A 20,666-nucleotide genomic window follows, 5' to 3' on the forward strand; every position below is an offset into this window, starting at 1 on the left:
GCAGCAAGGGCAGGGGTAGGTGCAAGCAGCAACTGCCTGCAGAAGCCAGCGGTGGCTTTGGCAGCAGCCATTCTCGGTGGGGGAGGCACATGTCCCCCCTACATGCTGCCTATGTCCGCAAACCCCACAACCGCATCCTCCCCCACCCACAATTACACACTTCACAACCACTGCGCCCACCCACACCTTCCCCCCTCACACACTCGCATGCTTCTGGGGGGGGAGCTCCATGCACTGCTACACTCACACACCCCACCACACACACACACACACCCACACACCGAGCCACCTTCCCCCTCCATACACCCCACAGCCCCCACAAACCCAATACCCACTCATCCACACCCACACACACACCGACATCCCCCCACAAACCACATACCCACCCACCCTTACCCCCACTCCTCCACCCCCCCAATATACAAGAGTAAGACTTCATTTTGAGCTATTATGCAATCACCTCTATATATACAACAAAACACACACAAACCAGGACAAAAGTATATTTTGAAATAAAACTAAAATATGCTATTGTCAATGTATGATTTTTTAATATATAATTTTTTTCCCATTCCAAGATGGTGAACCCCCTTCCCAAAAGGAATACTTCTGGAGGCAGGAGGAGGAACTTCCGGTGGCAAAGGTCAGAGGTTAGGAGGTGTGGGGAATTCCAGCCCTGAGATAGCAACCAGGAGGCGGGGCTCCTGTCAAGGGGCGAGGCTATGCTTGCAGCCCTCAAATGCTTGCCAAAACTCATTAAACAGCCCTCCAGCCAAAATAATTGCCCATCCCTGGTTTAGCGTGATAAAATATTGGGTACATCTGCAACTAGCACAGGAGATGAAATCAATTGGTATGGTCCCAGTCATGATCTTGCATTCTAGTGCAAGATGCATTGTTATTTTAATATGGTCATTTACATTTCATGTGCCCATCTGGCCAAGCTTCCACAGTCATTAGATTACACAAGGTACCCAAAGGAAGAGCACACACAGGGACTTTATTTGTACCTCATATCAAGTACTTGCAATAAGTGCAGGGCAGAGCCACTGTGGGGGCTAACTGTATTTGGCTAACTGTGTGCTGTAGGGATAATGTTGATAAAACCATGAATAATGAGAACCGGAGCGCTGGGTAAGTATAAAGATGTTTAGCCCTTACAGATAAGAGATGTTTCTGATCTGATGGCTAGAATTTCAGTCACATGGATGTCAGACTTAACACAGAATAGTGCAGAGTTTCCAGCTGGTTTGGAAACTAAAGTCCAATAGATGCTATCTTAAAAAGAAAGTAGAAGTTGACCTGATTTATAGGGAGTACTATGCTGGTCAATCTAATTTTAATTCTGTCTAATCATCTTGGTGACTTACCAGCAGAGGGAGACTGCTCCTGCCTTCATAGAGCACCTCATTAATATTTTCTCTAGTTTATTTCTGTCTACACAAACTGGGTTTTTGAAGGAAAACTCTAACTCCAGCGTTGCTTATTATACCAGTGGCAGCCAACCTTTTTGGCAGGTATAACACAAATTAGCTCCATACACTCCTCAAATGCTCAAATGATCCCCTTCTGCTACCCAGTCTGCTGCTCTCCTTTGTTCCCAGCCCTGTGCTCCCTTCCTGATCCACTGTTCCTGTCTTCTGCTTCCTTCATTGTGCTCCCTGACCAATTTGCTACTTTGCTTTCTGTTTCCTGCCCTATCTGCTGCTGTGCTGCCTATCCCCTCCTTGATCTGCCACATGCACACAAAGGCTGTCTGTGCTGCTTGTAGCACCCATGCCGCAGGTTGGCCACCGCTGAATTTTACCATCATACCTCTCCAAGCAATCCTGAAGTTCCAGTAGTTCTTACTCTTATACCATCACCACCTGCTAGCTAACATCTAGTTATCATATACCTTCTGGTCCAATAACTCTGCAGTGGTAAAGGGAAATGAACACATTTCCTTTACAATTGCTTGGGATGGCTAGGATAGACAGTGTGGTACTCCTTGAATAGGCAAAAGCTAGATTGGTGAGCTTTTATTGCACCCATTTGTTGAGTTAGGAGAAAAAGGAGACAAGCCTCCATGCTTCAAGTGCCTCCTTGTCTTTCATCTCTTGCAATTCTACAGGTAGGTGCACTAAAGGAGATTTCATCTCACAAAGTTTGTTTCTGCTGTCTCTGAACCATCATAGCCAGACCACCACGGTTACATGGATAGGTGCTGTACAGTGGCAAATGCCACCTAGAGGCTATTCCCAATATTACCTTTAACGACTTGTTTTCCAGTTTCTGTCTTAAGATGTTTATGTGAGTGTCTCACAAACTATATGCATCTATTCTCACAACATTCCTATGAGGGACCTCAATACTATTAGCTTCATTTTACAGAATAATAAGGGATGTGATCAAAATAACACTGGTAGTCCTTGGTAGGACAAGAATTAAACACAGGGCCCCTTGAGCCTTAGGTGTACAGCGATAAGTAGTTAAGCTACCCTGCTACAGTGCCAGAGATGACCATTCTGAAAACTGCTGTGGACTTGTCCTGAAGCTGCTCCCAGCTGATGCAACTGTAATTCAGTACCTGGTTATTTCAGCTGGGCAGTGAGAGGCAGCTGAACAGGACACTAACCGCATTCCTCCCTGTGTGCCAGTGGCTACTATAATCAGTGTTTAGCTGCTAGGCTCAGATACATCCTTAACCTCCCAAGTACCAAATCCTAACCACTCAGTCTTTCTTCCACTAGCTATAAGTTGGAAGTGTAACTGAATACCATAACATCTTAGAAACCAGGTACTTGCACATGCGCATGTTGGATAAGAGTGTACATGTACTTACTACACATTAATCTTCCCCACTCCTTGAAGTCAGTTATGTTGGGGGCATTTCACAAAGGCCTGGCAACAAAGCCCTACACGCCAAAGGGCCAAGATCCACAAGATCCCAGCAGTTAGTTGGATGGCCAGGTCAGCCAAGAAAGTAGGTACTTGAAAAATGTTTCATTTAGATAGCAAACACCTTTTCCACAATAGAATTTGCACTGAAATGAGTAAGAGAAGCCACGTCTACAGCAGCACCATGGCAGATAACAGTTATAGAAAAACACTAAGGAGCAAAAATCTTAGGCCCTTACAGTTATACATAGGACAAAATCTTGGTTTACTAAGGACAAACAGGGCTGATGTATGCTCTTGCCACAAAATCAATGGCAAAAGGATGGCTTCATTTTTGTCCTTCGCTGGTGCCATCATCACTGTGTCTTTAAATATTTTTTGCCATAGTATTAAGCAGAATAAAATACAGCTCAGGCCATGGGAAAAGGTTTCTACTGAAACTGAGGCAGACCATGGATGCAAAAAAATGCATCACAAGCAGCTCCCTACATACTTAGGGACTGTAAGATTTCTATTCCACTCATTGCTAAGAATTGTGCTCTGGATACTAGCAGCAAATCAAAGTGAACTTAAACATTCATCTCGATGGATCATTGATTTCACTGTGTATATAAGAACATTCGATATTAAGAGTATTAACTAACTTTTAAAGTGATCAACATTTAAATAATCTATTTCACAGTTATGTGTGTTCTAGGAATACTTAAATACTCAAATGGGATTGGGATTTATTGTGCCTTATTACCTGTGCAAAGAACTCTGGCCTTTCCCCGTGCCAACATCTAGTAATTATTAATTTTAACTATAAGGACCTGGAGCTCATGGAAAATTAATTTAAATGAATTTTTAAATGTCAAACTAAATAGCACAGGAAGCAAAATAGCATTACAATAGCCATTGTCTTACAGGGAAGAATTTCTCTTTTAATGACTGCTCTAACATACAGGAAATTTAGCTGTCCAATGAAACATCCAAAGCACGTGCAGGCCCTGCATATCAGGCAATTCCAACCAAGTGCAATCAAAATGGAAAGCAAATGGACTTACGGAAAAAGTTGTGTACTAAATGACAAGTTTCATTTATACTGTTTTACAGGAGTAAATCTTGTAAAATCCCACTCACACTGACATGTTCAGAATAACCTTGCTATTTCAAAGAAGAAACAGTCTTAGGAAATAAGTTTTTCTTGATTTTAGAGGTGTTATTTCAAAGAAGATGCATGTTTCTAGGTAGAAATTAAATAACAGATTCCCTAGGAAATGTTAAGAACTTAAGACATTTTAAGAGGAACTGTAAAATGAGCACCATCACCCTTTACTACTTCCCCCATCTGGCTTACAGGAATAGGACAAACCACCCCAGACCGAAGAGAAATCAACAGTTGTCTTTGGGAAATTAAACAAACTTTAATGGTTTAAAGCAGATGGTTGTGGAGCCCCTGCCTGGCATGTGCTCTACTTCCACTGCTCTCCTCTGTACAAAGGCCACTTCACAGGGAGAAACCAGTCATGAGAATTATTCCATTATCCAACTGGCAGTCATTAGAAAAAAACAAGGGTGGCCAACAGAGCGGGAGAACCTAGGATTAGGGCGCAGAGAGCAGGGGATGGAATGCAGATGTGTTAGCTTGGTATTTAGAAGGCTGGGTGTACATTTACACGTAGCCCACAGGGGCTTGGTAGCTGTTTTAAAAATGTCAGTTACATCAAAGGAATGACAGGCATGATGCACTGTTAGCCCAGCTTCAGGATGAAGCCTTCCAAACCAGGGAAACTTGCACTCCATAAGAAAGGCTTGAGGGAAGATTCTTTTGTTCAGAGGATTAAAGTCTCTTCAGTGCCCTTGTTATATTGTTAAAAGTGACTAGGAGATGAGGAAAATTTCTAGGCTTCCTTATTTGGCTTGGCGTAAGTGAGAATAGCTCTGGACAGTCCTTGCCACTGCTTCATCCAGGCTAACTACCGGCTTGTAGCCCATGTCCCTTTTGGCCCGCTCACAGCTATAGTAATGAAATGTACCAGCTAATGCAACCCGCATCGGGGTGAAAGTGGGCTTGACTGTAATGAACGGACTCAGCAGCAGCACCACCAGAGAGAGGAGGAGAGCCAGGTAATAAGCCAGCCAATAGGGGATTTGGTACTTAGGTTCATCGTAGTTCAAACCAGTCAGGATACGGGACAAGAAAGTCCAGAAAGGGATTGGCTCATCATTTGTGATGTGAAATGCCTGAAAAAGAGGAAGACAAAACCTTTGGAATTAAAATAAGACTGTTCACACACTTTTTGTATACCCTCACTCGTTCTGTTCCTGAGGGAATTAAAATGCTCTGCCATGAAGATTGTTCCAATCAGATCAGCTCTATATCTGACTTGAAAAACTACACTAGAAGAACAACATGTAACTTCCTTATTTAGAGAGCCCATTTCCCCTAACAATTCATTGGGCTATTAGTAATTGCTTAAAGAATTAAATGGTGCCACAGCATCCATGGTGAAATAGCTTCAGTCTTGGGAAGTAGTGGCTTTGAGACATGTCAGAAGTAGGGCATACTAAATAGGCTTCTGAGAATTTCTGCTGCTGAAGACTGTGTGTTTTGTCACAACAAAGTTATTGTACTTTAGATGTGTTCAGAACCTTGGCTGTAATTCTGTTGGCAAGAAATCTTATGAAATTAAATCTAAATACATTTATATATATTAGCCTTTGTGGCTGCTCAGACTGGTCATTGCACGCACATGTCTGATTAAGTCTGCAAACAGAAGATACCCAAAAGGTGTGAGATACTTTCATTACTGTATAAGAGGTGTTAATATTGAAGAAAAGAGTCAACACTAATTATTCCATTATTGATCATAATAATTTGGAACTGTAAGTAAATCTTGGGTAGGGTGCCTACCCTAGCTAGCCCCTGGTGAAGGGATGTGCCAAAGCAGAATGCATAGTGATGAGCAATGGAGGCCTATCTTACCTCACACTGGCTTTTCTAGTCATGCATAAGACTCATACCTTACCTTCCCACACAAGGGAGAGTCTTTGTGAAGATGTTCTGCAGCCTGTATGTGCCCATGGACCACATTTTCCACAAAAGTAAAATCCACTAAGTTCTTCCCATCCCTGCAAAGAAAAAATGGAAAAACTTGCCACTGAGTGTGGGGCAGGCTGAATATCTGGAAGTCGCAAACTGCCAAACAACCTAACTACTCCCAGGTTCCCCTTTCTCAATTATTGTCCAACATTGCAGTAAGAAACTTAAGTACAAGAATAGTGCAGTGCTAGGAAAGTTAATATTACACAAACTAGCACTACTACATCTGGTTGAGGCTGATAGATGATTATAACTGGATCATTTTTAGGGCATAAACAAGCATGGATGTGAAGCACCTCAAATCCTGAAGTGCTTTAAATCTGATATGCTTAAGCACTGTGTAGACATGTGTATGAAGTCACACACCATAAAGGACCCCTGACTGGAGTGCAGGAATCTTTTTAAGCCTCTCAGACTCCAGAAGACTGTGAGGACAAACATGTGCACAGAAGAGCACTTCCTGGATGCTGGCCCAACTTCAAGCAGAGGGAGAGAGCAGAGCACTGGGGAATGCCAGAGGGCTGAGCAACTCCCTGTTGTGCTCTGAGGAGGGTGCAGATGTTTCAGGAAGTACCTCCAAAGATACCAGTCTTTTTTCAAGGACCATTTTTGAAGGGCTTTTTCAGGTGTGAACACCTGCATCTGCATTCTCTGGAGCACTTAAAGGCACTTGAAACACTTCAAACAGCATATTTATCCAAGGTCTTTGTGTATGAATGATCAGCTTGGACTACTGAGCAAAGTTTAGCAGGATTGAAGGGGGCTGTGACACTGCAAATCGATTTATCATATTTACAGTTGGAATGATAGTTTGACCTGTAATGTCACTATCAATATTTTCACCATATGGATCAAGTATCTCTGCTGTGAGATACTTGCACAAAAACCTTTTGAAGTAGTTTCTCTACGCTACATGGGTTTGTGTGGTACCAACACCCTCTCTGCCATGAAAATCAATCCTGCTTCATGTGTCAAAGAGTAGGTGGGTATGTATCTAGGGAACTCATTGTCCTCTGAGAAGAAATTCCCATAGACAGGTTGTGAGATGTAACAGTCTGTCAATCTCAAAGGGATCTCATGGCAGAAACTTTGACTTAATACTGGTGGGCTATTCTACATTTTGAGCACTACACATTTAACATCATTCCCTTCTGAAAGAGGATTGCTGTTTTGACATCATATTTCACATACAGGTGTAAGATGCTCACCCAATCATGAACTTCATTTTTCCACTCTTTGCTGCCTGAATGAGGATGGGAACCAACTGGGGGTCCCTGGGACCAAATATCCCATGAGGACGAATGGCAGTTGTGAAGAAATTCTTATCTGGGTCATTTGCACTCAGCACTTCCTGCAGGCGACAAAAACACTTAATTCAGCTAGAAAGGCTAGAGAGACTAAAAGATCACTTAGAAATGCAACTCTTGCATCAAACCATTGAGCTGTTTTCCCTGAACTGTTACTCATTAAAAAGAAGCTGTACCCCACTGCTCTTCTGGGTAAACCTTCCGCTACTTACGGCTCATCTACTCCTATCTCACAGCATAGTTAAATTACAGTGATTTACACCTGGATACAACAAGTGGTAAGTTACTGCAATTTATTTTCTGCTATCTCAAGTGAGAGAAGACAAACAAGACAGAGATTCAGCTGAATATTTAAAAGTAGTAAAATAGTTTATTATGTTGATACTCTTTATAATAGGCCCCAATGTCATGGTTTCTTTGTGTTTAATTTAAAATATGAGATGGCTGCATTTAAAACCAAAGCTCCAAGGCACTAAGGACTTGAAAGTGAAACAGGCTTCAGTGACTTCAGTTGTCCAAAGCGGGAGAAATGCAAGATGCATTTTTTAAAATTTTTGTTAACATGAAGTTCTCAGTAACAAAAGTGTTCAAATGCATTTCCAACTGAGATTAAATTGACAGTATTTTTTAATTCCTCTTTCTCTCATCTTTCTGCTCTTTCCACAGTAACTTCCCAAGAACAAATAGCCTTGAATAAATTTATAAGATTTTGAACCATCAGAGCACTGAGGGTCTGCAACAAACTTCCAATAGGAGTAGTGAGGGCAACATTAGTTTAATCAGTTACTTAAAGTTTAATCAATATTACGATTAAAAGTAAAAGTTTTATCCTTTTATGACCAGGTGACCTATCACCTGGACAAGGGGGAAGAGATTGATACCATATATCTTGACTTTAAAAAAGCCTTTGATCTGGTATCCCATGATCACCTCTTGGCAAAACTGGCCAACTGTGGCCTCGGCTTCTCCATGATCCGCTGACTGGGGAATTGGCTATATAGTTGGACCCAGGGAGAGGTGGTTGACAGAAATCAATTGTCATGGTGCCCTGTGCCCAGTGGAATCCTTCAAGGCTCTGTCCTTGGGCCTATACTGTTCAACATCTTCATTAATGATGTGGACATTGGCATCAGAAGTGGATTGGCCAAGTTCACCAATGACACCAAACTTTGGGGTAAAGCATCTACACCTGAGGACAGGAGGGCAATCCAGGTTGACCTTGACAGGCTCAAGAAATGGGCAGACGAGAACTTGATGGCATTTAACACTGAAAAATGCAAGGTTCTCCACCTTGGGAGGAAAAGCCTACACCATGCTTATAGGCTCAGCAGTGCTACACTGGCTAGCACTTTGGACAAAAGGGACTTGGAGGTCATAACTGACCACAAGACGAACATGAGCCTTCAATGTGATGCTGCAGCTAGTAAAGCAAGAAAAATGTTGGGTTGCATCCATAGATGCTTCTCAAGCAAATACCAGGACATCATTCTCCCATTGTACTTGGCCATGATAAGGCCACAGCTGGAGTACCGCATCCAGTTTTGGGCTCCACAATTCAAAAAGGATGTGGAGAAGCTTGAGAGAGTCCAGAGAAGAGCCACGCGCATGACCAGAGGTCAGGAAAACAGACTTACTATGACAGGCTGAGAGCCATGGGGCTCTTTAGCCTGGAAAAGTACAGGCTCAGGGGTGATCTGATGGCCACCTATAAGTTTATCAGGGGTGACCACCAGGATCTGGGGAACATCTGTTCACCAGAGCGCCCCAAGGGATGACAAGATCGAATGGTAATGAATTCCTCCGTGATCATTTCAAGGTGGACATAAGGAAGAACTTCTTTACTGTCCGAGCCCCCAAGGTTTGGAATAGACTACTGCCAGAGGTGGTTCAAGCACCTACTTTGAATGCCTTCAAGAGACATTTGGATGTCTATCTTGCTGGGATCCCACGAGCCCTGCTGACTTCCTGCCCTTTAGGTGGGGGGCTGGACTTGATGATCTTTCGAGGTCCCTTCCAGCCTTAATGCCTATGAATCTATGAATCAATTATAAAAGGTATAGCAGGACTAGATGATGTGATAGCAGGACTAGACTCAGTCACCTAGAATATCCCTTTCAGTCCTGTGTTCTCAGTGCTGTGGCAAAGAAGTCTGGCACCTGGGGCAGCCTGTGGGGCAGTCCACCCTTGCCCCACGCACAGATCTGGGGGGCACAAGCCCGCCCCCCATGCTTGCCCAGGTGTGCATGCAGCAGCAGAAGCCGCTCCCCCATCCCTCCCCATATGTGTCGCTCACAGCTTTGCCCCATGCCCCACCCTGGTTGGACACCATTTGTTGGCGCCCCTTCGCTTTGGTGCCTGGGTTGGTCGCCCCCTGCCCCTTGCTATAGCACTGTCTGTTCTTTCACTACAAATGCAAAGGTACACACACACGCAAACACATCTTTAACTAATAATCTTCAGTTATTTTCCTGATAACATATTCCACAAGTTTACTTGGCGCTCTCTCTCTTTTCTGTTAAGTGACTATACTATAGTCACAACAAGAAGGTTTGACAGCCATGGAAACCAAAGCTCTGTATTTACCCGGAGGGCATGAACAGTACGGTCAGCTTCTGTGAGAGCAACCTGTACACTGCTGCATCACTGCGCCTCAAAGCAAACCTAAAGGTAGCTGAATCTCTTTGGTGAGAGCAAGGGGTTTAATTTGATTCAGTTTTGGTGAAATAATTAAGAATTTTTTTATGCCTCAGAACTGTTTTTTCAGGCTTCCTGAAAATTCAGGCAAATAGTGCAGTGTGGGTTATACCTGGGTCACTTGTTGAAGGTTCCCTTGTGACTATAAAATCCAGAGATTTTTTTTGTAAACAATGAAAGCAGAAATGAGGGAGGCATCTATTCCAATCCTGGCTAGCCATTTACATTGCTAGGAAGGCATACCCCATTTTAGGAAATCCAATTTTGTTAACAATGGTAGCATTAATATCACAATGCCATATACCTTTTCTTGCAGGATCTTGGTTTCTGTGTAGTAATCAATAGGTTTCTTTGCATAAGGGAGGTCTTCTGTTCCATTTTTGATGTCTGTGCCCTCAAAGACAACACTAGCACTGCTAGTTAACACCAGTTTCTGACAACAGATGTGGAAGAAAATGGTCATTTGTTAAAAGATACAACAAAGATTCACTGATCACAGTGGCTGAGTAAAAATCCAATATAACCCACCCCCCTTGCAAACAAACCAAAGTTAGTTTTTATTTAGCCAATTCCATTGAAAATGCAGTTCCTGGATATCCTGAAAATTATCCAACTATACAGATGGTGAAGACCATATACACATAACTGAGCTCCATGAGATTCCTCTTTGTGGCACAAAACAGAGGAAGATAGTCCTTGTTTCAAGGAGCTATAATCTTATTAAGGAAGGTGGAAAATTCTGGGATAAATCAGCAAATTTCAACTGCTGCCAATCAAGAAGAAAATGTGTTTGAGGAAAACTTGAGTACCCAATTATCCTGTTTGCCCAGCACACTACAGCACTTCCAGCATTTACCACCAACATGTCTGAGAAGTACTTGAACATAACCCAACCCCCAATGAACAAATCATCTCTATTTTTTGGAGAGTCGTGTGGCCCAATGGTTATAAAATGAGAAGTTAGACATGCACATGGAAGATCAGAATTACATTATATTAATTCTTTATTTTTAAACAGCATTCACATTTTAATTGACAGAACATTTTCTAACAGGTTCTGGAATCAGATTAACTCTTTGCTCAGTGAAGTTCAATCTGGAGCCGGAGGTCAGCAATGCAGAACCAGTTTTCTCCTAACAGCTTATAATAGGAGGAGTGCAATTTTGGGCTGGACTCCATATTTCACATGTAGAATATGATCTTGTGTATTGTTTTATTAACTCTACCCTGGCACTTGAATATTCTATGAACGATCTCCAACTTTTCCCTTTTCCTTCTCCCTTTTGCACCCCCCAAAAACAGTCTTTCATGCAAACAGCACTTGAGCATTTCATTAGCAGGGATCTGGGTTTTCTGTTCACCATGGAAAAATGCAGATTTTCTCATTTAAAGGAGAAAAATGTAGATTTTCTCCTTTAAAGTAGAAAAATGCAAGAAATGGCAGGTTTCCTCTTGCAGGCTTGCAGAATGCCAGCCTGCAAGGGTCTGGTGGAAGCATGAGGAGGGGGATCAGGCAGGGCATGCCATGTTCATGGGCATGCGCACACATGCACGTGGCATGTCAGGCAGCATGGAGAGCAGCTTCTGCAGGTAAGTTGCGGGGGTTGGAACTGAGGCCTCCATAGTGAGGGACAGAGTTGGGCAGGGCTGGGGCTGGAGGCGCTGCCCAGCTGAGACAGTGCATGAGGCTTGGAGTCCGGGGCCTGAGTAGGAATGTGCGGCCACAGGGACTGGGAGGAAAGTGGGATAGAGCCATGGATGGCTCATCTGGGGGGTGGCTGGGGGTTGGTTCCCTACCACTGTTCGCACTCTTGGGGGCAGATGGGGGACATAGGCCCCTCAGATTTGTGTGCAGGGCAGGAGTGGATGCAGGCTGCCCTCTGGGGGCCCAGGGCTCCCTGCCCTGCTGCCCTCCCACTGGGGCCTCCGTGGCCCAGTAGGTGGGGTCTGTTGCAGCAGGGCAGGGCAGGGCAGTGAGGCAGGGAGTCCCTTTGCTTCTATGAAGCATCCCCTGCCCACCTGGCAGCAGTGGGAGTAGCAGCATGGAGTTGTGTCCCCACCACTTCTGCTAGACAGGCAGGAGGTGCCTTACCAGCAACCTGGGGCTCCTGGCAACAGCACCAAGTCCCCCCACCCCACTCTGCCCTGCTGTGATGGGTTCCACCTGCTGAGCCACAGAGGCCCTGGGGGGAAGGCAGTAGAGTGGGAAGCCCTGAGCCCACAGTGGGCAGCCTGCCTCGGCCCCTGGCCACATGCTCTGCTTCAGTTTTGCCATCTGTGGGGGAGGGGAAGCTGAGGCTCAGGCATTTCTTGGGGAGCAAAGGGCTGTGGACCCAAGTCCCTAGTCCTATAGTACTGGCAGCTGGGGGCCCCCTCTGCCAGGGCTGGGGGAGGTAGGGCGTGTGGGGCTGCGGGTGGAGAGTGAGGGGCAGCAGGGCCAGGGGGCTGTGAGTGGGGAGTGAGGGGCACCAGCAGGGTTGGAGGCTATGGTTTGGAGTGAGGGGCAATGGCATGGGCAGGGCACTGGCATATCAGGGCTGCTCAGTGCCACAAAGCAGTGGGGAAAGAAGGGAGACAGCCACAACTGGACCCGTATTCTGATGAGCAAAGGGGGCAGGGGGAACTCTGATTCCCCATGATAAAAAATCCCAAAATCAAAATTTATGGGTATTTAGAATATATTTTATTTTTATATATATACACACACACACACATACACACACACACACACACACATTAGGGGTGCACCAGTAAAGATTTTGGGGGCTGATATTCATAGCTGACTTTTAAGGAGGCATATCAGCCAATCCTGATTCGATTTCCGATACAGCTGTGGGCAGCTGGTAAGTCTGTTGTGTTGGAAGGGGCAGGGGGAAGGGATGGAAGCTGTGTGGAGGAGGCAGATCAAACCCCCTGCAGTGAGGGAGGGAGTGGAACAGGGGCTTGGGGAGTCACTGCCCAGCCAGGGCAGGGCAGGTTGCAGGTTGGAGCTACAGTTCATCCAGGGGGTGGGGGGGGAAGTGGTTCCTGCTGCTGCGTGCACCATGGGGGGGCAGGGCAAGCTGCAGCTGGGGGCTAGGGCCAGGGATGTGCTGAGCTGTTCCCAATGGGGGCAGGGCTGAGCTGTGCTTGGGGTGGGCAGTGGCTCTGGGAGGAGTTAGGGGGATCTATGGTGAAATTTGGGGTGTCTGCAGCCCCCCCATAGCCCCTCTCCCAGCACTGCTGTTGCTCACCCTGAGTGTAGCCTGGTCCAGCTTCCCATCAGGAACAACCTGGCACAGCCCCAGCACCTAGCTGCAGCCTGCCCCACCATGCCCCACACAGATCTCATGGCGTTCTGGAAAAGTCCCTGAGGACTAGAAGAGGGCCAGTGTTGTGCCCATCCACAAGAAGGGCAGGAGGACCTTGGCAACTATAGGCCAATCAGCTTAACTTCCAGCCTAGGGAAAATCCTAGAAAAGTTCAAGGAGTCTATCTGTGATAAGCTTGCAGAAGGTAAGATTCTGAATGACAGCCAGCATGGCTTTGTCACAGGCAGGTCTTGCCTTACCAACCTCATCTCCTTCTGTGACCGGGTAACTTGCCATATGAACACCAGACAGCAGGTTGACATTATATACCTAGACTTCCAAAAGGCCTTTGACCTAGTATCCCACGATGTCCTTGTAAGAAAATTAGAGGACTGTGGGCTTAACTCCAAAACAGTCAGGTGGGTGAGAAACTGGCTGCAGGAATGGACCCAGAGAGTCATAGTGAATGGGTCTGTATCATCCTAGCAAGAAGTGGGCAGCAGTGTCCCACAGGGGTTGGTGCTTGGTCCAGTACTTTTCAACATCTTTATGAAAGATTTGGATGTGGGGGTGAAGAGTTCACTGGCCAAGTTCGTGGACATCACCAAGTTATGGGGAAGCATGATCATGCTTGAAGACAGGTGGACCTACACAGGCTAGCAAGTTGGGCGGATCGGAATCTGATGAAGTTCAATGTCGAGAAATGTAAAGTGCTCCACCTGGGAATGAGCAACCCTCAACACACTTATAGGCTTGGCAGCACCAAACTGACTAGCACCACAAATTAAAAGGAGCCTGGGGGTAATAATAGACCACAGTATGAATATGAGCTGGCAATGCGATGCTGTAGCCAGTAGAGCAAATAATACTCTGGCATGTATCAATCGATGCCTAAATCGATCTCCAGTAAAGCCAAGAAGGTGATGCTTGCGCTCTACTCAGTCCTGGTGAGACCACAACTGGAGTACTGTGTCCAGTTCTGAGCAACACACATCCAGGGCATGGACAAACTTGAGAGAGTCCAAGGAAGGGTCACCCATATGATCAGAGCCTTACATGGCAAGCCATATGAGGAAAGGCTGAGGGATCTGGGACCCTTCAGCCTGAAAAAAAGAAAGCTGAGAGGGGACCTGGTAGCAGCTTACCGCTACATTATGGGAGTACATCAAGGGCTCAGTAAGCAACTGTTCAACAGTGCACCTGAGGGGAAAAGTAGGAGTAATGGCCACAAACTCCTGGAAGACCGATTCAGGCTCAATATTAGGAAAAACACAGACACAGACACACAGACCTCTCTCTCTTATCCGGCATCCCTGCAGTAAGGGAATTGCAACTCCTGTTATCTGAAATGGGTGATGGGTGGCAGTGGCAGCTGTTGTATATGAGCTTTCCCCCTCTGCATCCGGCCAGCCGACTGGCTGGAAACTCTGGTTAACAGAGCATTCTGGTGATAACAGAGATTTCATGTTTCATTTTAATCACAGAAAAACATGGATTTTAGTCACAGAATTTGTAATTTTTATCAGAGAATTTGTGAATTTCTAACAGAGAAAATCATTAGGCAGAAATAAAAAAATAAAGCTCATGTGATATCAAAAAGTCTAAAGCAAAAACAGTGCATGTGTTTTGTAGCTGCTCCTGAAGGCATTAGGTTACTATTTCTTCAATACTGCCGCTGTAGTGTGGCATTATATCAGGGGCTTAGCATCTTACATGCCGCCATATGCTTTTTAACCCCTTACCTCTACACCCGATTCTTTGCATGCTTCAATGACTGTTCTGGTTCCTATACAATTCACTTTGTAAAACAGCTTCCTGTTGTCACTGGAAGGTGCTGGTGAGGCACAGTGAAAAACCAGTGTCACATCTTCTAGGGCTGGGAGCAGGGCCTAAGAATACACGTGAGACAAGACAGCAATGAAACACCAGCAGCGCTCTCTACTTGGAAAAGGTATAGGTAGTATGAACACATACAAAACTAAACAGCTCTATTTCAGGCTCCATTTCTTTCATGCAGTAACAGAATCAAAAGAAAGGATGAGTCATTGAATCTCTAAAGCAGTGTCCTTTCTGCTGTGCAAGCTATTTTCCTTCCATAAAGGAACTCAGCTGCCTTTTAAGGCTTGGAGCTCACTTAGATCCAGCTATACCTTATTCATTTAGGGAAAGCCTGAGGCCAAAAATATCCCTGGACAGAATTAGAAAACTCTTCATGGAACCCTGCTAGGATTTAAACCCCCTAAATAGCATGCTACTATCCATCTTTATGCTGCCTGCTCCAGGAAGCATAACTGGCCTGAGGCATATCATGTCACTAGGAGTTCTCCCCTGGTCACACACAGCAATGTTCCAAGTCACACAGCAATGAATATCTCTACACTAAGGCAGGTACATGCCCTATTTTATAGAGATACTCAGGCTGAACAATCATTAAGAGGATTTAAAAAGCTGCAGAAGAAAGTCCTCTGGAGGATCATCAGGAGTCACTGGAGAAAGAACAAAGGAAAGGGAAGACATAGTTAAGCATCCATTCACAGCTTGTACTGTAATTCTTCCAGGATATACTGCTTAAGGGGAACTTTTCCACTAGCCAAAGAACAGGTTTGTTGCATCATACCAAAATTAAGATTGTTGCTTTGAGGAACGAGCCTCTAAAAGATGCCCGTATCTGCTTGTGTATATTATTAACTCAATTATACCTCTTTACTGCAGAGATCTCCTAGGAAAAACTGCACTTTATCATTCTCAAACCCCTTTCGGATATCGAACACATTGACTGAGTAGCCCTTCTCCAACAATTTCTCTACCATGTGTTGGCCAAGGAACCCTGAACCACCGATCACAGTGCATTTCTTACTGGCCTGCAGAGGGAAAAAAGGAGAAAAGCATAAACACCCAGCTAAACACTTCTAAACTCTGCAAGATCATACAAATAATGGTTTTAAACTCTCTTTCAGAGTTCATATTCCCCAATACTGCAATTAGACAAGCCAGTAATAATTAGGATGATAGGAGGAATCTGACTCCAGGTATCAAGCAACTCACTGAGATCTATGTCAATAAATAAGCAGCAGCACACATGCAGGGTTTTCTTCCTATGTAGGAAAATCTCTGATCAATGAGCTTGTGCCATGAAAGAGAGAGGTATATCTTTGATTTCTTTATCTATGGGGTGAACTTTGATGAGAGTAATTTAAGTTCCTAGTCACTGTACTCAGCAAAACAATCTGTTTAGGAGCCAAAGACAAGAAAAAAGTGTTGAAACATTCTGAAAAGAAAAAGAGCCAAATTCTGTATAATACATGTATTAAAATCAATATCTGTATTAAACTCAATACATGGATTGTAAAAAAATGTGTTCACATTTTGCTCAGATGCAAACCAATGTACTGGTTTCTCAATGTTAGATAAACTGTTCAGCTTCCTCTAAACAGGGGCTGGTAAACTGATGAAGTTCCAAATTCCTTTTCGATTCTTAACCCAAAAAACCAGTCCAGGATAGCTAGGGCTCTTGGATTCTGTGACATACTTGCTCTCCATTTAGTCCATCTCTCCAACCAATTTCTCAAATAAGCAAGCATTAAATGATATAAAAATCTCTGAAGAATGCCTTGCATTCAAAAGCCTGTCCCAACTATGCAGTTGGTCCAATAAGAGATATCATCCCAAGAAATCCTTCTCATACAAAAATCCCCATCATTCAGATGGCAGAATTCATATCTACTTCCAAAGGTTGACTGAACAGCAGAAGATTCATGCGAACCAAAGCATAGCTGATAGACCATAACTATAACTCTTAGCCTCAATTGTCTTGAGAACACGATCTGCTCTACCGTTGGCAACAATTGTCCTGAGAGGCATCCTGAATATATTTCTATACCCTTCAAAGAATTTAATTTGCTCAACTTCATTCCCATGGGGTTTTGTGCAGCATGGTGGAGATGCAGGGGAATCAGCTGTCACACAAAGCTGTAAGAAGCACTTGTAGGTCCATATAAAGGCAGAGGGGAAGCCAAGAGGAGCCATAGCTTGTGTTTATAAAAGTTAGTCAATAGCTTTTTTATTTTTAAATCAGTGCTCAACGTCAACAGTTATCAGACTCTCTGGTCTGGGTTGCTTGCCTAAATGGAATGAGTCTAACGGTTTCTGTATTCAGAACCAATACAGAATAAGCTAATGATGAACTTGAAGATGAGTTTTATACAAAGAACAGTCTGTCCTGGTTGTAAATTGATTTGTTCCTTGTTACTGCACAAAAAACCCACCTCCGCAATTATTCTATTAATCTGAAAAAGAAATATTATCCCAGTGAAAGTACACAAGAAAGGCAATTATTCAATGGGTTCTAAGTGCTGTGCTTTTAGAAAAGGAACATGCTGCTAAGTTTCAGTTTGTTCAGGATGGAAATGAGAAGTCTACTGACTTGTTCATTTATGTCAAAGCACATTATTTTCAGGGATCTCTAAGCTGACTGCTTAAAATTAGTCCTATTTCCCAATTAACCAAATAAGCAAGCATGCCAAAATCAAGAAAAGTCCAGATTTCTCTGTGTGCTCATCTTCCCTTTGGCCTAGTGAGATCCAGCATTGCAACTATCAGTGTGAAACGCATTAATATTTTTCTGTCAGCCAATCCCACTTTCTCAGCTTCACATATCCTTAAATAAAAAATCTCAAAGGAAGTAGTGACAGAACAGTCAAGAGTTTAGAAGTGCTGGAATTTCCCCTAACAACAAATATACAAAGTAGCACAATGAGGGACATTTACCCATGATGTGTACAATTTATTGGAGTTCAAATGATTTCGTGAACTAAGCTGAATTTTGACCTTCCCCCACTTTAAAAACTCAGGTTCACTTTAAAATTAGACTGACAAGCATTACAATAGCTTTAGTAAGTTTCAGCAACATGCCTAGCAAAAAAGAAAGTTAGGACCCCATCTCCAGGGCAATGTGGGACACTATCAATTTTATCAAGGAACAACTACAGTTGTAACAAAATCCCAAGACCTGTTGATTTTGTAGTGCAGATAAAACCTGGCTGTGTATTAAGCAGGGACCTGAACCTTGTTAAAAGAGCATGAGGAGCAACCACAGCAGAAACAGATCCTCTGACAATTCAAGATCACTTTCATAGCAGCAATATTCTTGAAGCAATTCAAGCCTCATGAAAGAAAGTCCCTGTCTTCAGTATGTGTATTACCCTAATTTTTTAGACCACATTGTAGTGGTGCTCCTCTCAGAACTATGTGAATATATACAACAATGTTACAAAAAATACTTCTTTGCACTTACTGGTCTGAGTCGTGCAGCCATTTCCATGAGGATTCAGTGTAAATCAAATTCCTTGAAAAAATAAAAAGAATCAAGTTGTACATGACTTTTAACATATCATTCCTAAACTCACTAGTTGAGTACAACAGAAATCAGTAGGGGTGCACAGACAGAGATTTTTGGGGCTGATATCAATGGCCGATTTTTAACAAGCCATATCAGCAATCCAACTGCCAATATGTGGCTTGGCAGCATGGCAAGCAGCACCTGGCCGGTAAGTTTGTTGTGGGGAAAGAGGCAAGGGGGGAGGGAAGGAGCATGGAGGCGGGGCAAATTGAGGCTCCCACAGTGAGGGAGGGAGTGGGGCTTGTGCTGGGGTGGGGCAGAGGCAGGAACTGCATAGCCAGGGTGAGACAGGGCGCGGAGCAGAGCTGTGGCTCATTCAGGAGAAGCTCCTGCCGCTACACACACCCTGGGAGGGCATGGCGGGGTGTGCCCCCCAGATCTGTGCTGCTACGTCCTGGGGCTAGGGGTGGTACTGGGCTCTTCCTGGCAGGGGGATTGGGCTGGGGCTGTGCTCAAGGTGGCAGTGGTGCTGCTACATAGGCCACAGCAAATTTTGGGGTGGCTGCAGCCCCTCCCCAATAGCCCCACCTCCCAGCACTACTGCTGCCCACCCCAAGCACAGCCCCAGCCCAGCCCCTTGCTGGGAAGAGCCCACTAGCAGCCCCAGCCCACAGCAGCAGTCTACCCTCACCTGGCATACAGATCTGGGGGGCACACCCCTCATTACATGTAATGTAATGTTTGCTGTGTAAGCATGTCCAGAACACTTCCTGCTCCAATGAGGATCAATAGACTGGATCTGTAGGCATAACAGCAATGGAGGAAAGTAGCAGATAAGGTGGCAGCTGTAACAATTTTAATTAGGGAGATTTTTCCCATGGGTAAGGGTAGTATTGCCAACCCTAAACATTCAAAAAAGGGAGTGCAGCCTGTAAATCATGAGGGTTTACAAAAACCCCTAAACTATAATAAATGTTGCTTTACTTCTTTTTGACTGTAGTTTTTGGAATAGGATGCATGTCCCTCCACCTTTTCAAGGTTTTCTCCCCAATCTTAGGTTTAAAAACTTTCTGGAAAAAAAAAAGATTTGTATACAACACCATGGTGCTAGCATGGTGACGCAAAATCTTTTCAAGGGAGCCTCAAGGTGTGAGGAGATAAATGTGTGAGGAGACAAGTACAAGCTCAGACTGGTCCCTGCCTGGCAGCTGCCCTGTCCCTCTACAAGGCAGGGAGCGCTGTAATACATCAATCAGCCTTGGAAATGAGGAACTGCTGGATGCCCAGGAGTTAGGAGGAGGGGCCCAAGGCAAACATGGTGGGGGTACCGCTCAAGCTACTACTGCTAAACTCAGTGGTGCTCAACGTTTTTCCTTGGTGGGCTGGATGGGCAGCGGTCTGACCCACGGCCCGAGCTGGGGCCTGGGCAGCCGGCAGCGGTGGAAGGGTGGCCCTCCCCACGGCCCTCGCCATCACGTTTCCCGACCGTGGGGAGCCCTGTGGGCCAGACGTCATGGCTGGGCGGACGAATATGGCCTCGGGCTGAGCCCCCTGCCCCGGCTGACAGACATGGCCGAGCTCTCTCTTTGCACCTGAAGGAACAAGGGGCGGGATGGGAAGACCGTAGCAGCGACATCGGAGAGAGACGGGCCTACGGGGCAAATCCCAGGTCCTCGCCCCGGCGCGAGGAGACACCTGACAACCGGGACGAGCCCGCAGCGCTGCCGCCCCGCTCCCCCAAGACCTCGGCCCCAAGCTGCGTCCGCAGCCCAATCCCTACCTGACTCCCGACCCGCCGCCGGACCCAGCCAGAACGACACCAGCCCCGCTCCTCCCCTGAGGGCCTGCCCCCGCTCCACATCCTCCAATCGGAAAGGGCCCTCGCCGCCAGTCCCGCCCTCCCCCGTGACGCCCCGCCCCTTTTGCGGCGCGCCCCCTGGGCCGACAATCGGTCGAGTTCGGACGCGCTAGCTGATTGGTTCTCCGCTCTGCTGGCTTTGGCCAATCGTCTTGGCGGACACCCGAGCGACCTCCTCTCTTCTCGTAGCCCCGCCCCCCGCGCATCTTTACCA

General features: G+C 45.3%; 1 protein-coding gene across 1 annotated transcript; it reads right to left on the bottom strand.

Moving 5' to 3' along the window:
• Positions 1-533: 533 nt before the first annotated feature.
• On the bottom strand, positions 534-20,478 carry NSDHL (NAD(P) dependent 3-beta-hydroxysteroid dehydrogenase NSDHL). The gene is made up of 8 exons (XM_090060561.1): positions 20,375-20,478; positions 18,550-18,600; positions 15,956-16,117; positions 14,999-15,145; positions 10,271-10,399; positions 7,174-7,316; positions 5,892-5,994; positions 534-5,106 (listed from the first exon to the last, which is right to left on the bottom strand). Exons 2-8 carry the CDS (start codon positions 18,574-18,576, stop codon positions 4,774-4,776), a joined length of 1,044 nt encoding a protein of 347 aa, XP_089916687.1. The 5' UTR covers positions 18,577-18,600; positions 20,375-20,478; the 3' UTR covers positions 534-4,773.
• Between the last annotated feature and the right edge of the window lie 188 nt (positions 20,479-20,666).

The sequence above is a fragment of the Crocodylus siamensis genome, chromosome 8 (genome assembly GCF_052110815.1).
Source record: "Crocodylus siamensis isolate JL-2025a chromosome 8, ASM5211081v1, whole genome shotgun sequence".
NCBI lineage: Eukaryota > Metazoa > Chordata > Crocodylia > Crocodylidae > Crocodylus > Crocodylus siamensis.

What these genes read in the sequence shown, in the direction of transcription:
- NSDHL (XM_090060561.1), bottom strand. Translation starts at nt 18,576, where the DNA reads ATGGAAATGGCTGCACGACTCAGACCA. An exon ending in AAAATGAAGTTCATGATTGG is followed by an intron (nt 5,995 to 7,173) that starts GTGAGCATCTTA and finishes TTTTCTTTGCAG; the next exon opens with GGATGGGAAGAACTTAGTGG. An exon ending in ACTCTCCCTTGTGTGGGAAG is followed by an intron (nt 5,107 to 5,891) that starts GTAAGGTATGAG and finishes CCTCTTTTTCAG; the next exon opens with GCATTTCACATCACAAATGA.